The sequence below is a fragment of the Macaca fascicularis genome, chromosome 5 (assembly GCF_037993035.2).
Source record: "Macaca fascicularis isolate 582-1 chromosome 5, T2T-MFA8v1.1".
In the NCBI taxonomy this organism is placed as follows: Eukaryota; Metazoa; Chordata; class Mammalia; order Primates; family Cercopithecidae; genus Macaca; species Macaca fascicularis.
Genome location: NC_088379.1, coordinates 867,640 through 883,934, shown reverse-complemented (window position 1 = coordinate 883,934; position 16,295 = coordinate 867,640). Strand labels below are relative to the sequence as shown.

The 16,295-nt window shown below is 58.1% G+C and overlaps 1 protein-coding gene across 1 annotated transcript in view; it reads left to right on the top strand.

Moving 5' to 3' along the window:
- The window catches only part of CPLX1 (complexin 1), a 43,612-nt gene extending 27,317 nt beyond the window's left edge, over positions 1-16,295 (top strand). Inside the window, exons 3-4 of the mRNA XM_015449986.3 lie at positions 8,747-8,922; positions 14,536-16,295. Of these exons, the coding sequence (XP_015305472.1) occupies positions 8,747-8,922; positions 14,536-14,733 (374 nt within the window). The 3' untranslated portion in view covers positions 14,734-16,295. The remainder of the gene's footprint in view (positions 1-8,746; positions 8,923-14,535) is intronic.

The window sequence follows — 16,295 nt, the reverse complement described above, 5'->3', positions numbered from 1 at the left end:
TGGGATTACAGGCTTGAGCCACCGCGCCCGGCCAAACTTTTCATTTTTTAAGATAGTGTCTTTTGAAGATGTTAAGAAAAACTCAAACTGTTTTTCCCGCTGCCCTCACTCCACAAGGATAATCAACACAGAAGACATCTGTGACCAAATGTGTGAGGGTTTTCCCACCCACCAAGCAAGCAATCAGTCCTGCAGTGGACAACAGCAGGACGTCCTCCAAATCAATTCGATTCTGACCTGTCTACCTGGAGACAGCGTCAGAAACCCGGCGTTGAGGGCTCAGTCCCACAAGGCTGCCGCCTCCATCCCACCAGTTGCAAGTCCAGGACCCTAGAACGTCTGAACAACCGGCTTCATGTTGGAGTTCATACGACCCCCTCTTGTCTTGGGTTTAACTGCTAGAGCAGCTCACAGAATTCAGGGAAACACATGCTTATGGTTTATTACAGAGGATCTTTTTATTTCTCATTTTTTGAGATAGAGTCTCACTCTGTCGCCCAGGCTAAAATACAATGGCGCGATCTCGGCTCACTGCAACCTCCGCCTCCAGGGTTCAAGCAATTCTCGTGCCTCAGCCTCCTGAGTAGCTAGGATTATAGGCACACGCCACCACGGCCGGATAATTTTTGTATTTTTAGTAGAGATGGGGTTTCACCATGTTGGCCAGGCTGGTCTCGAACTCCAGACCTCAGGTGATCCGCCCGCCTCGGCCTCCCAAAGTGCTGGGATTACAGGTGTGAGCTGAGGATATTTTCAAGGATACACAGAGCCAGATGAAGAGACACATGGCCAGCCTAAAGGGTCCCAAGCACAGGAGCTTCCACCCTGTGGAGCTTCCACCCTGAGTTGGGGTGCCACCCTCCTGGCACTCGGATGAGTTCTTCGCCTTCCTTCTAGCCTCTATGTGCCCAGCTCTCCGGAAGCTCCTGAACCCCAGCCTCTTGAGGAGACTCCCTCGGATCAGCATGATGGAAGACGCATGGACGTCCCTGGAGAAAGTGACCAATGAAAAGGGTGTGATCTAAACCCAGCAAAGCCTGTCCAGATTCTTGGCCTCTCTCTGCAGTGTTCCTTCCTCCAGGGCGCGGGGCAGGGCCCCTTCTGAAATGAGGGCTTATGACTCACCATCAGCAAGTCAGGGGAAGATCTGAGTCCTGCCCTGCACAGGGGAAAGGAGGGCAGAAGGTCAGAGAATGGGGTTCTGGTTCCTGATTCTAAAGGGCCCCAACATTATAGCAAGGGCCATGGGAGTGTGAGGCAGGAGCCATAGATGAAAACATATGTATACATCTCATAATATCACAGAAGAGCAAAAATGTTTAATGGTGATGAAGTTCAATTTATCAATTTTTCTTTTTAAGATTTATGCTTTTGTCACTTATACAATAAATCTTTGCTTAAGCCAAAGTCCCAGAGATTTTCTTATGTTTTCTTCTAGAAGTTGTATAATTTCAGCTTTGACATTTAGATCTATGATTGATTGTGAGTTCTTTTTATATAAAGCGTCAGGTAAAGGAAAACATTTACATATGTGTTTATTTTGCACATGAATTGAGCTGGTGCCCTTCTGAAAGCACTATGTGGCCGGGCGTGGTGGCTCACGCCTGCAATCCCAGCACTTTTGGAGCCTGAGGCAGGCAGATCACTTGAGCCCAGGAGTTCGAGACCAGCCTGGGCAACATAGTGAGACTCTGTCTCTACAAAAAATGTTTTTAAAAAATTAGCTGCATGGTGGCACATGGGAGGCTGACGTGGGAGGATCAGTTGAGCCCAGGAAGTTGAGAGTGCAGTGAGCTATGATTGAGCCTCTGCATTGCAGCCTGGGCAACAGAGCAAGACCCTGTCTAAGAAAAGAAAAAAGAAGTAAGGACTATCCTCACCCTCACTGAATTCCCTCTGCAGCTCTGTCAAAAATCGATTGCAACATTTGTATGGGTCTATCCCTCTGCGGCTCTGTCAAAAATCAATTGATGATACATGTATGGGTCTATTTCTGGACTTTCTATACTGTTCCATTGATCTATATGTCTGTTCTTTTTTTTTTTTTTTTTTTTTTTTTTGAGACGGAGTCTCACTGTCACCCAGGCTGGAGTTCAGTGGTGCCATCTTAGCTCACTGCAAAGTCCGCCTCTTGGGTTCAAGTGATTCTCCTGCCTCAGCCTTCCAAGTAGCTGGAATTACAGGCATGCACCACCACACCCAGCTAATTTTTGCATTTTTAATAGAAACGGGGTTTCACCATGTCCATCAGGCTTGTCTCGAACTCCTGAGCCTAGGTGATCCGCCCACCTCGGCCTCCCAAAGTGTTGGAATTACAGGTGTGAGCCACTGCGCCTGGCCTATATGTCTGTTCTTTTGTTTATACCATACTACCTTGATTATAGTTAAGTCTTAAAGTCAGGTTGTGGCCAGGCTTGGTGGCTCATGCTTATAATCCCAGCACTTTGGGAGGCCAAAGCAGGTAGATCACGAGGTCAAGGGTTCGAGAACAGCCTGGCCAACATGGTGAAACCACATCTCTACTAAAAATACAAAAATTAGTTAAGTGTGGTGGCAGGCACCTGTAATCCCAGCTACTTGGGAGGCTGAGGCAGGAGAATCACTTGAATCCGTGAGGTGGAGGTTGCAGGGAGCCGATATCCTGCCACTGCACTCTAGCCTGGGCGACAGAGCTAAACTCTGTCTCGGAAGAAAAAAAAGTCAGGTTGTATAAGTCCTCTAAAAGTTTTCTCCTTTAGCAAAATTGTTTTGTCTATTCTAGGTCTTTTGCCATATTCATATACATTTTAGAATCAGGTGGTAAATTTTTCCCAAAAAGTCAATTTGCATTTTGCTTGGGATTGCACTGAATCTGTAGGCCAATCGAGGGAAAACTGATGTAACAGTATTAAGTTCATGAACATGGTCTATCTCTATGTTCACTTAGGTTTTATTTAATTTCTCTCAGCAATTCTGTAGTTTTTGGTGAAGTGGTCTTGCACATTAATTTAAAAATACAGCAATAGGTTGTTTTATGGTTTGGCAGCATTATTAGTGGAATTGTTTTTAAATTTCACTTTCCCATTGTTTGCTGCTAGTATATAAAAATCTTTTTTTTTTTTTTGAGACTGAGTCTTTCTTGCTCTATCACCCAGGCTGGAGTGCAGTGGCGTGATCTCAGCTCACTGCAAGCTCCGCCTCCCGGGTTCACACCATTCTTCTGCTTCGGCCTCCTGAGTAGCTGGGACTACAGGCGCTCGCTGCCATACCCGGCTAATTTTTTGTATTTTTAGTAGAGATGGGGTTTCACCGTGTTAGCCAGGATGTTCTCAAACTCCTGACCTCGTGATCCACCCTTCTCAGCCTCCCAAAGTGCTGGGATTACAGGCGTGAGCCACTGCACCTGGCCAAAAGTCTTTTTGTTTGCTGTTACTAATCTTGTATCTTACGACCTTGCTAAATTCACTTGTTTCTAGTAGTACTTTTGTGGATTCCTTAGGATTTTCTACATAGATGATTATGTCATTACTTCTTCCTTATCAACCTTCATGCCTTTTATTTGTTTTCCTTGCCTTAGTGCGATGGCGAAGTCCTTTGGTACAAAGGTGAGCAGGAGCAACGAGCGTGAGCATCCTCTTCATGTCACTCAGCCTAAGGGGAAAGTGTTCTGTTTCACTATCATGAACTTTCCTGTTAGCTGTGGGTTTCTTAAGGTTTTGTTTGTGGCTGAGTACATTACAAATACTGCTTGCATTTAAAAAATTTTTTATCAACTGGCCAGTCACGGTGGCTCACACCTGTAATCCCAGCACTTTCGGAGGCCAAGGCGGGTGGATCACCTGAGATCAGCCTGGCCAACATGGTGAAACCCCGTCTCTACTAAAAATACAAAAATTAGCCGGGCATGGTGGCAGGAGCCTGTAGTCCCAGCTACTCAGGAGACTGAGGCAGGAGAATTGCTTGAGCCCGGGAGATGGACGTTGCAGTGAGCCAAGATCACGCCACTGCACTCCAGCCTGGGGAACAAGAGCGAGACTTCGTCTCAAAAAACAAAAAATTATTATTGACTCTTTGCTGAGCACCTGCTGAGTGGTAGGCTCTGCTCTCGGTGCCAGGGATGCAGCTCTGAGCTGACTGGCACGCCTGCTCCCACAGGGCTTTCTGTTAGCAGACTGGCAATCAGAAGCCAAACACACAACAGACAGCACCAGTTCAGGAAACAGCACAACTACAAAGGGAAATACAGCTGGTGACGGGCCAGAGGGTGGCAGGGACTGTGTTTTTCTTTGCCTGCATGTATTTGGGATTCATATTTAGATCTACAATCAACAAGAATGTGTCTGTGTGTTGTGCAGGAGTCCAGTTTTATTCTTTCCCATCAAGTATCCTGTCCCATCTGGGAATACTGCACTCCTTCTCCAAGGTCCTGAGGCTCCACCTCTGTCTCTGCTCCCACGTGTGGGTCCTGTGTCCATGGGGGTCTGGGGATGGGCTCCCCACTCTGGACCCATTATCTGTCTTCCTCCCGCTGCACCATCATCATTCTGTCTTGGTATCTGGTGGACCTCACTCTCTTCTTTTTCCTTCAGGTGTCTGTTCTGGCAGATGGGCCTTTTGCAGGTCTGTATGCAACACTCAGCTTGTCAGATTTCACAGAATTTTCTTCTTAACTCTTTGGAGTTTGGGGAGGATGGATGTCTTTACGTGTGGAGTTACCTAGCCCAGAAAAATAACAAGTGTCTTTCTTTATTTAGGTATTATTTAATTTTTCATTCAATTCTATAATTTTCCCCATAGTTTTATTTCAAGTTAGAAAGAATTTTTACCTTCTTAAAAATTAACATTAGGCTGGGTGCAGTGGCTCACGCCTGTAAACCCAGCACTTTGGGAGGCCAAGGCAGGCGGATCAGGAGGTCAGGAGTTCGAGACCACCCTGGCCAATATGGTGAAACCCGTCTCTACTAAAAATACAAAAATTAGCCAGGCGTGGTGGCAGGCATCTGTAGTCCCAGGTACTCAGGAGGCTGAGGCAAGAGAATCGCTTGAGCCCGGGAGGTGGATCTGGAAAAGTGGTGACCCCAAAGGAAGTCTTCAGTGGGGTGATCGCCGGCACCATGTCCAGGTCTCAGCTTTGACGAACACTGGGTGGATGCAATGGCAGCGTTTAGGGAGGCCCAGGCACCACATACAATCTTTGTGACTGTTCTGTAAATCTACAATCATTTCAAAATGAAGCTTTAAAAATGACTTTAATGGATGTAGTGTGTACATATACATAATTTATGTATAGTGCACACTAAGTTGAATGCAGCCATTGTCATTGTACTGACACTGTAAGGAAACCCTGAGCAGGGTTTTGACCTCAGGGGCGTCTGCTCAACAGAAGCAGTTCCCCCCCCAGAAACTGTCTGGGTGTCTTGGGAACGTGGGTGCTGCTCCAGCAAAGGTCTGGAAGGTGGGTTCCCGGGAAGAGCCTCAGGGCTGGGAACGTGGCGGCCCTGACCCCACCCTCTCCGATGTCTGCAGAGGAAACAACTCAGCTTCTGCCCCTTCTGCTACCACGAGGTGGGGTGGGTGATGGAGTCTCAGCAGGGCCAGAGTGCAGGGAGGCCCCGGGATCTGCACCCCCAGGTATGGGGCGAGCTCCCGGGTGGGAAGGGCCCCTCCCCCTGGGACTGAGCTCCCTTCCCACGGGGTTTATCCGCCTGTGCCGCTGTGGGGGGCGTTGCCAGCCCCATCATTGCCTGCGGGGTCGCGTCCGGTGCGCCCCCGACCGCCTCCATCTCTCACGGGGGAAGCTGAGGCTCAGAGAAGAACGAGGGAGGGGTGGGGTCGGCCCCTGTGCGGCGAGGCCAGTAGCGGACCCCAGCCAGACTGCGGGACCCCCAGCCTCGGATCCGACCCCCCTGCAATCAGCGTCGGAGTGTCCCAGCCTCGGCACCACTTGGGACCGCCCCGCGCCGCAGCGCCCTCATCTGGAAACCGGGGGTGTGGCAGCGCCGCCCTCCTGCGGAAGCGGGGTGCAGCTCCTGCTTCCAGGGGCCGGCGGGGTCGTGGGGTGTCGAGGTCGAGGCTGGTGGGGTCGCAGCAGCGCTCAGGGCCACCCCTTCTGCACCTGTCCCGCCGTTCTGGCGTCTGTGCCAGGAGAGCAAATGGCACTTTGGGTTTCTGTGCCAGGAACAAGCTTCCCGCAGTTTCTGTTGGGCTCCTGGCTGCGCCCAATTCCCAGCTTTTGGAAGCGGTTCTGGAGGCGGCTCCGCGCAGTAGCCAGGCCAAAAAGCCGGGTGGTGGGCGGCGTCTGTGACGTTCCCCAGGTTCGCAGGGGTTGCCTCTGAGCCTAGTGGCTTTGCAGCCTGTGGGGAGCACGAATCCTCGGCTCAGTCCCTTCTTAGGGGTGGGCCTTCCAGAAGTCTTTGGCACCTGGACCAGCCCAGGGCTTAAGTGGGGCCTCTACACTCACAGAGCGGGACGGCCCCCACAGCCACCCCTGGAGCAGAGGGCAGCACACCTAGTGCTCTATAAATGCCTGCTCCCACTAGACCCACAGCCTATGTGATGAGCTGGAGGGGAGGGAGGGAAGGGACCAGCCCACTGAGCTGTGGAAGCCCTGCAGCCCCCACCCCAGCCAGGAACCCCTTCAGTCAGGAGAGCAATGTGGGGAGAGGCCAGGCTTACTTACCTCCTTATAGACACCAGTCCTTTCCAGGAGGGAGAAAGAGCTATGGGTCACTCACTTTAGGGTGAATTAGCTTTTCTCACGGGGGGGTAAGATTTGCACAAAGGCAGTTAGGGCTGTGGGGGCTGTCCTTGCCTCCCCCACACACCTGCCAGAGACAGCCGCGCAGGAGGCAGAGAGATTCTGGCCCAATGACTGGGGACTGTTAGAAGAATCTAGGAGCAATTCTACTGTGACCCAGTTTCCCTTGAGTCATGGGCCTAAAATCTGCTTTGCAAAACATTGCAGATGTGGTTGAAAACTGACCACAAGACTCTTAGCTTTCTGTTGAGGAGTCCAGATCTGTGCCATCAGCCAAGTGCCTGGCATAGGCTGCCTGCCTGTCCCCACAGCGACGAGGGCAGCAAGATGGGCTCATTCTCCCCACACCCTGCTGCCTGTGATAGCTTCAGACAGCCAGGGTATGGGGGGCAGGAAAACAGGTGCAGTCAGAGGTGCCAGCAGGATGCAGGCATGGCCCTGTTTGAGTGACACCTTCAGCCCAGAGCACTCAAGCAACAAGCTGTTCTCCTCCCACCAACAGCTGGGGGCCTTCCAAATGACAGCTCCTGCCCACCTTTGACAGGGAGCTCACTCCTGAATGACTGGCAGAGGCAGCACTGGCACAGATAGCTACAGGCGAGGGCGTTCTCCCAGACTCCGTATAGCATGGAGCTTCCCAGTATCAGAGTAGTAATGGGGGGGCACCCAGAGCGCCAGGGACACGGAACTGCTGAATTCACAGAAACAAGGTGGGGGGCACATCTGGACCCAGGTGGAAAGTGGCTGGGTGGTATTAGCCCAACCCAGAATTCCACCTGACATTTATACGCGAGGCATTGGCTCAGCTGGCTGGGGGCAGTCCTTAGGAGGTCTGGCATCCAGTGGGCAGAGCCCGAAGGCAAGACCTTCAAGGAGGGGCAGAGCCAGTGCCTGAGCACTGAGGAGCACCTCGAGGGGGCCGAGTGGCCGCCAGGGGAGAGCGGCATTTGCAGGGGCAACCTGTGGCCGGAGTCCCCTCACACACACGAGGCTGGTCCGAGAGCACCCCTGCAACGCTGAGGGCTATGAGTGGCCGTGGGGGAGCCTGGGCGCTCTGCCAGGTCACCTCCCTCAGTGACAACTGTGTGCTGGGTCCAGCCAGCTTGCTCTGCTCCCTGGAGCTGCCGAGGGCCAGGGCTCCCCACAGTGCCTGCTATATTCAGAGGCTGTAATTACGCATCTCTGTCCTGTGGGCCGAGTCGCAGAGCTGTTTAGGGAGGTGTTTGTGGGGCCTGTGAATCAGGAGCTCACGAGAAAAGTGGTGGCTGGCACCGCAGAGCAATAAGGGCCTGGGTGCCAGCAACAAGCAGTCCCCTGCAGCCCCAGCAGGGCCCCTGCCAGCCCGCATGCCGGCTTCTGCCCGCGGGGTCAGACTCAGTGACCTTGCCTCTGACAGCCAGCCCTGCCCCTCAACCCACTTACTGCCCGCATAAACAGCTGAACTGTACCACCTCCAGGAGGCCAGGCCTCTGCTGGACACAGGTCCAGAAAAGACCCATCAACCCCTGGGAGCTCACACACAACTGCACACACAACCACAAGACCACAAGCCACATGCAGTAAATCACACACACGCACAACCACACACAACCACACAGTCAGGCATGCATATTACACAAACACACACAGAACCACATACAGACATACAACCACATGTGGAGCACACACAATCACAACAGCCACACGTATGCATAAGCACGCAGTCACACACAGGTGCATACAGACGCACAACCACAGCGCCACTCTCTCGCCCCCCACGGAGTTGCCTGCGTCCCTTGAGGAACAGAAAGCAAAGCAGGAGACCCCAGCAGGCTAGATGGAGGGTCCGGGCAGGAGGGTCAGGGCCAGATGGAGGTGGGAAGAGCGACTGGAGGGTGTTGGGGGCGGCCTGAGGGTCGAGTGGATGGAGGGTTGGGGGAGTAGGCCAGAGGGCGTGGGGGTGTGGCTGAGACACTAGCCCGGCCTTGGCCGTCTGAATGGGGCGGTCTGAATCACCAACTTGTGTCCCAGGGGCCACCAAGGACATGGGGAAGATGCTCGGGGGTGACGAGGAGAAGGACCCAGACGCCGCCAAGAAGGAGGAGGAGCGGCAGGAGGCGCTGCGCCAGGCGGAGGAGGAGCGCAAGGCCAAGTACGCCAAGATGGAGGCGGAGCGCGAGGCCATGCGCCAGGGCATCCGAGACAAGGTGCGCGCCGGGCCGGGCCCCGCCTGCTGGGAAATCGGCCCTGAGTCCAGCGGGGATCCAGACCCCGCCTGGGTGGAAGGGGCTGCCCGGAGGAGGGGCGGGCGTCCCCCTGGGTCTCCTCCCCTTTGGGGGCTTCAGGGTGGTGGAGGGGATTGGAGCTCGGATTGGGTTCCCTCTGTGGGGCCCAGCCCGTCCTGCTCCTGACCACAGGGCCGGCCCTGACGGGCTTCCTGGGCCCGCATTCCGATGCGCAGCCCTGTGGGAGAAGGTGGAGCCTGGCTGGCTGCCCGGGGCCCTGGGCCGACGGGTCATGGGGCGACCACCTGGCATGGGAGGGCGCTCTGAGGTGAGCCCGGCCTGGAGTGAGGATGCAGGGAGGGGGGCACCCGCTGGGATTCAGGAGGTGGCCCAGAGTGGCTGCCGGCACAGGGACAGCCATGCGCCGTCACTCCCACTCAGCCGGGTCCCCGCAGCGGCCAGGTCCGAGGGGCACAAGGTACAGGGAGCAGCCTGGGTCCCGAGAACCGCTCTGGCTTCCTCGGTGGCTCCAGCAGGGCCCTGGCTGGAAGCTGGGTGGGCACAGACAGCAGCCTGGAGGAGCCTCCAGCCAGGGGTGAGGGGGCACGTGGGAGATGTTCACATTCCACATAGGAGGGGCCTGGGGTGCTGCCTGGAGCCGAGTGCTCACCCCGTGCGCAGGCCCCAAGGGTAGGGGCCGCAGCAGGCCAGGCAGGCCGGAAGCTGTGTTTCCCAGAGGGTCCCCTTAGTCCCCTGCCCTGGATGGGCCAAGATGGCCTGGCTTCAGGGTGGGAAGGTTCAGACTCCCGGGACCCCTCCCTGCTGCCAGGGGCATCCCGAGCAGGTGCAGAAGCTGTTTCCTGGCCTTGTGTCAGCCGCACCCAGGGAAGGGTGGGCTCCACGGGGTCTTGTGGGGAGGCTGGAGCTCCCGAAGTGGACAGAGGTCGACATGGGAGGGCAGGGGCGGGGCAGGCGGGGCACATGCAGCCCCTATACCCAAAAGGCCAGTCCAGCAGTGCTGCCCCGCCCCACCCACGGATTCTTCCCACACCCTCCAGTCCCTTGCAGCAACCCCCCGCCACCGCCACGCACCCTGGAGGGTGCAGAGCAGCCACTGATAGGGACTGGGGGCTGGGTGCCCTGGCATCCCACCCAGGGTCACTGGACGTTTCCAGGGGTCTCCTGTTGATGGACTTTGCTGTGCTGGCTCATGCCCTCCAGCTCCCCTAGCTGACCCAGGGCTTCAGGAGGAAGTCAGGGGAATATACACCATCTGAGCCAGGCAGCCAGAGCCCATTCAGATGTGCTCAGGAGACTGTGGGTATCAGGAGCGGGGGACGGCGACAGGAGAAGGGAGGAGGAGTCAGAGAACAGAGAGAGACAGAGACACAGAGATAAAGAGACAGATACAGAGAGACAGAGGGAGAGACAGAGAGAGGGAGAGACAGAGAAAGAAGGAGAGACAGAGACAAGGAGAGACAGAGACACAGAGAGAGAGACAGAAAAAGACAAAGAGAGGGAGAGAGACACAGAGAGAGAGAGACAGAGAGACACAGAGAGATAGACAAAGAGAGGAGAGACAGGCACAGAGAGAGGGAGAGACAGCAACACAGGCAGGGAACAGAGAGGAGAGAGCCAAGACCCCAAGACCCCGAGAGCCCCCGGCAGAGCTGAGAGAGCTGACGCTCGGTAGAAGTGGAGGTGGCGGTGGGTAGCAGCTGAGGGAGGGACACAAAGTGATGGTGGGCTGGGGTCTGAGAGAGCTGTGTCTGGGGCAGGTGTCTCCAGAGTGGGTCAGGTCCCCCCGGCTCCGGCCTCTGCTGGCATGATCTTAGAGGGACACCGGCTGCTCCGGGCCGTGTCATTCCTCAGGGTCCCCAGAGGCAGGACAGGGCAGGCTCAGGGGACCATGTCCAGGCCCCAAGGGCAGTGGGGACAGGGCCAGCAGTGTCAGTGGCTGAGTGGCCCGGACAGGATGCAGCAGCTGCACCCTCCAGAGACTGGGAGACACCAGGGAGAGTGAGGCCCAGGAGAGGGGGAAGCGTAAGCACCTCCTCAGTTTCCGTGTGGGGCCCACAGCTGGCAGCTGGGGTGCAGAGCTCTCTGGTCAGGCCTATGGGGAGCTGGCCTGACCTTGCTGCCAGGCACTAACCTGCGCTTCTGTCTTGGTCTAAGCCCCTCAGAGAACACAGGTGGCAGGGATAGAGGCCACAGACCTGCCCACAAGAACAGCCCCCTCCACAGTCCACTGGCCCCTCAGGCCTTGGAAGCACCAGCCTCTCTGCTCTGGAGGCCCCACCACACTGGATCCCCCCCAGACTCCACGTCCACACCTTCTCCACAGAGCCCTCCTCCACGGAGCCTTTGGGGGTAGGGGAACCCCGCCCTCAGGTGTGGCCACCTGATCAGAACACCTGCTGCCTCCAGCCTCCCCTGGGCCGTGGCACCCCCAGGCATCTTGGGGGTTGGTTAGAGAAGAGGTGCTGAGCTGCCCTGTCCAAGGCCTCTTTGCGGATGGGGACTGGATCCTTTCGGAGTATCCAGCCCCTCAGGCAGTTCCCAGAGGAGCACCGCACCTGCACCTCCAGTCAGGCAGCCATCTGGACAGGCCCAGGCCCAGGGATCGAGAGCGAGACTGGCCCCTCTGTGCTCGGCGCACTGACTGACCTGCCCTTGGCTTACATAAGCTTCCAGCCACCCATGTCGGGCAGCTCACGCCTGGGCCTTCCTGCATGGGCCTTCTGAGGGCCCACTAGGCTGCCCCAGTACACTGCATCCCCCCCACCCCCAACAGCCCACACGGCGCCTAGCAGGTGTCCTCCTGGTTGCCGAATGCTGGGTGTTTGGTCCTATCGTTCCTATTGTTGGTTCTCAGTATTGATTAGCACCCACTGCCCTTTTCTTCTCAGGAACACAGTGTTTTCAGGGTTCAGGGTCTCACCTCAGATGTGTCAGGGCCTCCTAGGCTCCCCCAGCAGCCACTCCCATCCTCAGGTGTTACTTCCTGGAGAGCAGCTGACCAGCATCACGGCGGGCCTAGGGCTGGGTGTGCCTGGGCGTTTGTTTCTGGAGCAGACGCCTCAGAACCGGGTCTCAGGCTCCGGCGTGCAGCCCAGCCCCAGAGCCCGTGTTCCCGGCGGAGTGACCCTGGCCCTCAGGCCGAGTCCAGCATGACCTCAGCCTCAGAATGACCTGGAGCCTCAGTGCAGCAACTGGCACTTCAAGTGAAGCTCTGAGTGTCCCACAGCCTGGTGGCAGGGCCTGGAGTCTCCTTCCTGGGCCCAGAGGGAAGGACCCCACACCTTTTGCAGACAGGGTCCCCCAAGCCCCAAGGGTCACTCCCCTGACCCAGGAGGTTCCTTTGCTCACACAACTTATGTTCCCGCTGTTACATGCCTGCTCCTCTGAGCACACCCGTGTTCCTGAGTGCCTTTGCCATGGGCAGCACAGCCTCCTGGGCTGGGCACACGTGTGGCCGCCGCATGCACAGACCCCCATACCCCTGGCTGGAAGGAGGCTCTCTCTGGCCAGACCTAGCTTCCAGTGGCATTGCTCTCCCCAGCACACCCCTGGCCCCACAGGATGAGGAGCACATGCCCCCTCTACTTCCATACCTGGAGCTGCTGTCCCTCCTGCTGTGGATGGCTAGGACCAGAACCAGTCTGCTCTTGCTGCCCCGCGGGGTCAGGGCTTTGTTCTGGGCCTGCAGGGCCCTCTGGGTGATGCCCCTGTCCTTGTGGAGGACGTTCCTACCCTGCACTCTTCGCCTCACTGAGGAGATCCCTGGAGTCCCAGCTCTGTCAAGAGTGTGCAGGGGCTGCTAAGGACCAGGGCGAGCCCACAGCCCCTCTCTCTCCGCAGTGGCCAGGTGGTGCTCTGGCCGCAGGCCGCTGGGAGCATGGCACCCTCCTTTCCATCTCACTGAAGGTGGCCCTGGCCCCCCACACCCAGAGCCACCTGCAGCACCAGGGAAGGGGAGAGGTGCCGAGACTGCCCTCAGTGGGGTTGGGGGGCACACAGGCAGCCTCCATTTGGGAGGAGGGAGGGGCCTCCTTGGAGAGCCAGGGGGTGCCCAGCACCAGGAGCAGAACCAACCGCTTCTATGGGAAGGGGCTGCTGAGACAGGAGCAGGAGATGGCAAGGGAGGGGCTCCTCCTGGGCAGAAAGGCTCCTCCCTGCGGCTGTCGATCCCGTGGTGTGCTCCTCGGTCCTGTAAAGTGCTGGTGCCCACTCCCTTTCTAAGTTTTCTCCTGGACACAGCTGCTGACGCCTTCACTGCTCTAGAGCATCCTTAATCTCAGACCCAGGGCCTTGGACCCGGCTCGGGGGTCCTGCCCAGGGCATGGACAACCGGCTCCTGTACGACACCAGGCCCCCAATCCTTCCAGGCCAGCCCAACCCCACTGGTTCCCACCTTCCTGGGCAGCAAGAGGCTGTTCCGTAGTTCCATGGCCTCACCATGACCACAGGCTTCCTGGGCTGGCGGCTCACAGGAGGGCTGGAGGAATGTGGGGTGGGGAGGTGTATTGATCTAAGAACCAAAACCCTGCTGCCTGGCATCAGAAACTTAGAGGCCTGGAGGGCAGAAGGCCAAAATCCCATGCCCCCTCTGGAGGCTCTGGGGGAGGGCCTTTCCCTGCCCCTTCCTGCGTCTGGCTGCCCTGCAACCCCTGGTGTTTCTTGGCTTGTGGCCTCACCACTTGCGACTTCCTCCGCTTTCATATGCCCGCCCCCGTCCGGGTGTCTGTCCTTTCTGTCTCTTACAAGGACACTCTCACTGGACTTGAGGCCCCTCAAATCCAGGATGGCCTCGTCCCCATCCTTACCATAATCACATTGACAAAGACCTATTTCCAAACGAGATCACATTTGAAGCTCCAGGCAACATGAGTTTGAGGGGGACAGTATTCAGCCGCTACAGAGGGCAGACACACACACAGGAGATGAGAAACGGGGGTGGGCAGGGGCTCGGTGAGGCCCAGGTGTGCCAGCTGAGGTCACAACTAGGCAGGATTCCAGGACACCCAGTGCCTGGAAGTAACCGCCGCCCAGGCCCCTCTGCCAGCTGCCCATGGAGCTGAAGTGGCCTGCCAGGGAGTGGCCCTGCTGGGGCTGTGGCCGCATGCAGGCAGCCTTGGCCAGGCCCAGGAGTGACTGCAGGTCGTGGACCAGGCACTGGGCAGGAGGGTCAGCTGCAGGGTGACTGTTTCTCCCCACCTCTGCCACACAGCATCCTGCCCACCCCTCCCTGCCCCAAGCTGGAGGCTTCCTGGAAGGCAGAATGCCAGGGGCTGGGCTGGGTTTGGAGCCAGAGGTGGGGCCACAGCCCCCTCTCCTCTCAAGGAAGATGGGAGCTTCCCCATCCCCTGCTCCCCCTTCTCAGCTGCTGGCCCCCATTCTCCGTGGGGGCTTCCCACTCCTCCAGGCACCCCCCGGCGAGGGGTCTCTTCTCCCTCTGGGGTCCTCGTTTGTCTCGTGGGCCAGGGGGCCGCGCACACGCCTCCTGGGGTTCCTGGGCCAGTCCCTGGCCCAGGGAGGCTGCAGCCTGCCTAGGAGCCGCCGGGACCCCCGCCCTGACCCCCACCTCCCTCGCAGTACGGCATCAAGAAGAAGGAGGAGCGCGAGGCCGAGGCGCAGGCCGCCATGGAGGCCAACTCCGAGGGGAGCCTGACGCGGCCCAAGAAGGCCATCCCGCCGGGTTGTGGGGACGAGGTCGAGGAGGAGGACGAGAGCATCCTGGACACCGTCATCAAGTACCTGCCCGGGCCGCTGCAGGACATGCTCAAGAAGTAGCCCCGCGCGGGACAGCGGCCCCGCGGAGCCCCGCCCCTCCCCCCTGCAGACCCTCCGCGGAGGCCCCCAAGGGACGAGCAGAGTGCAGCCCCTACGCCGATATAAGCCATAGCCCCAGGCCCGCCCTGCCTGCGCCTGCCCCCTCTCTTACCCGAGGGGCGTGCGCCCCCAGGACCCCCCAGTCCGCCCGGTGCTCCTCTGCCCGCCGGTGGCTGGAGCCCCATCGCCTGGGACGCCCCTTCCTCTTGCCGTTTACCGCCCACCCAGCAGCGCCCGAGGCCAGGGCCGCCGGAAGGGCAGCCCCGCGACCACCCCTGTGCACTCATTAGCGGCGGTGGGCGCCTGTCGGGCCCGCACTCAGGAGCACAGCCATAGCAGATGGGGGGGTGCGGGCGGGGCGGGGGCGGCGGGGCCTGGGCCCCCCTCCCGCGCGCGGATTCCGGGGTTCGGATCGCGCCGCGGTGAGTGTTCGCGCCCGCACGTGGCCGCTCTCCGCCCCCCAGGCTGCCCCCCTCGCGCCCCTGTCCGTCAGTCTCTGTCCCCATCCTTTCCTCTCCTCTCTGGAAGGTTTTGCTTCTTACGAACGCCACGGCCGTGTTCACTACTAAACTAAAGGAAACAAAGCAATAGGTTTGGGGGACGCTAAGCCCCCCACCCCCGTCACCCCGCTCTTCCCGAGTCCTCGCCCCTCGCCCCCCACCCAGCCTCCTGGCCTCTCCGCCGACGCGGCTGCTGCTTCTCCCTGGGGAGGACCCCTGCCCTCGCCCATTGAACTCTGCACCCTCCACAGGAGCCGCAGAGGCCCGAGGCACCCAGGGGGTCTCCGGACGCTGGAGACCCTGCGACCCTGCCCAGCACCTCCTCCGTGGGCAGCTCCTCGGGTGGGGCCTGCGGGGTTCCCTGCGCGCAGCGGGCGCGAGTGTGGCCGAATCCACCTGGTGGCCCTGCGGGGCGGCCTCCGAGTCCCTGTTTCTCCTCCATTCATGTTTAATTTGCATCACAATTTGTTGAATCTCAGGTAAATGAGGTCTTTGCATTTAATGAGTTTTACCTTGACAGGCGTCGCCTCGCCCCCCAGGCCCTTTCCGTCCACATCACAAATGCATCAAGTCCACACGTGTTTCGGGCCAGGGTTGGCTTGGCATTGACCTTCATGACCTTACATAGCTTTAGAGAAGCCATAACGTTAGACTGCAATACTAACGACCTACGCCCCTCCCGGCAGAGACCACCGCGCCCCTCTGCGCCCCAGCGACGCGGCCCACGGGGACGCCGCTGTCCGTCCTGCTCGCCCTGTGCCCTCTCGCTGACTTCTCCCGGGTCGTGTCTTAAAAAAACTCCTGTTTTCACACCTTTCAAAGCCAGCTCTGAGCAGACAGGGCGTCCTCTCTTAGAACCTGCGCACCCCGTTCCCAGCGCATGGCGCCCGGGGCCGCGAGCTTAGCTTAGACCGTGGTGTCCTCTGTCCGTTTGTCCTGCGCCTGCGCCTCCTCCTGCATGTCGGGGCCCCTGCGTGTGTTCTCTCCGGATGGAATCACAGCCAATAAACACCAGTGATTTCA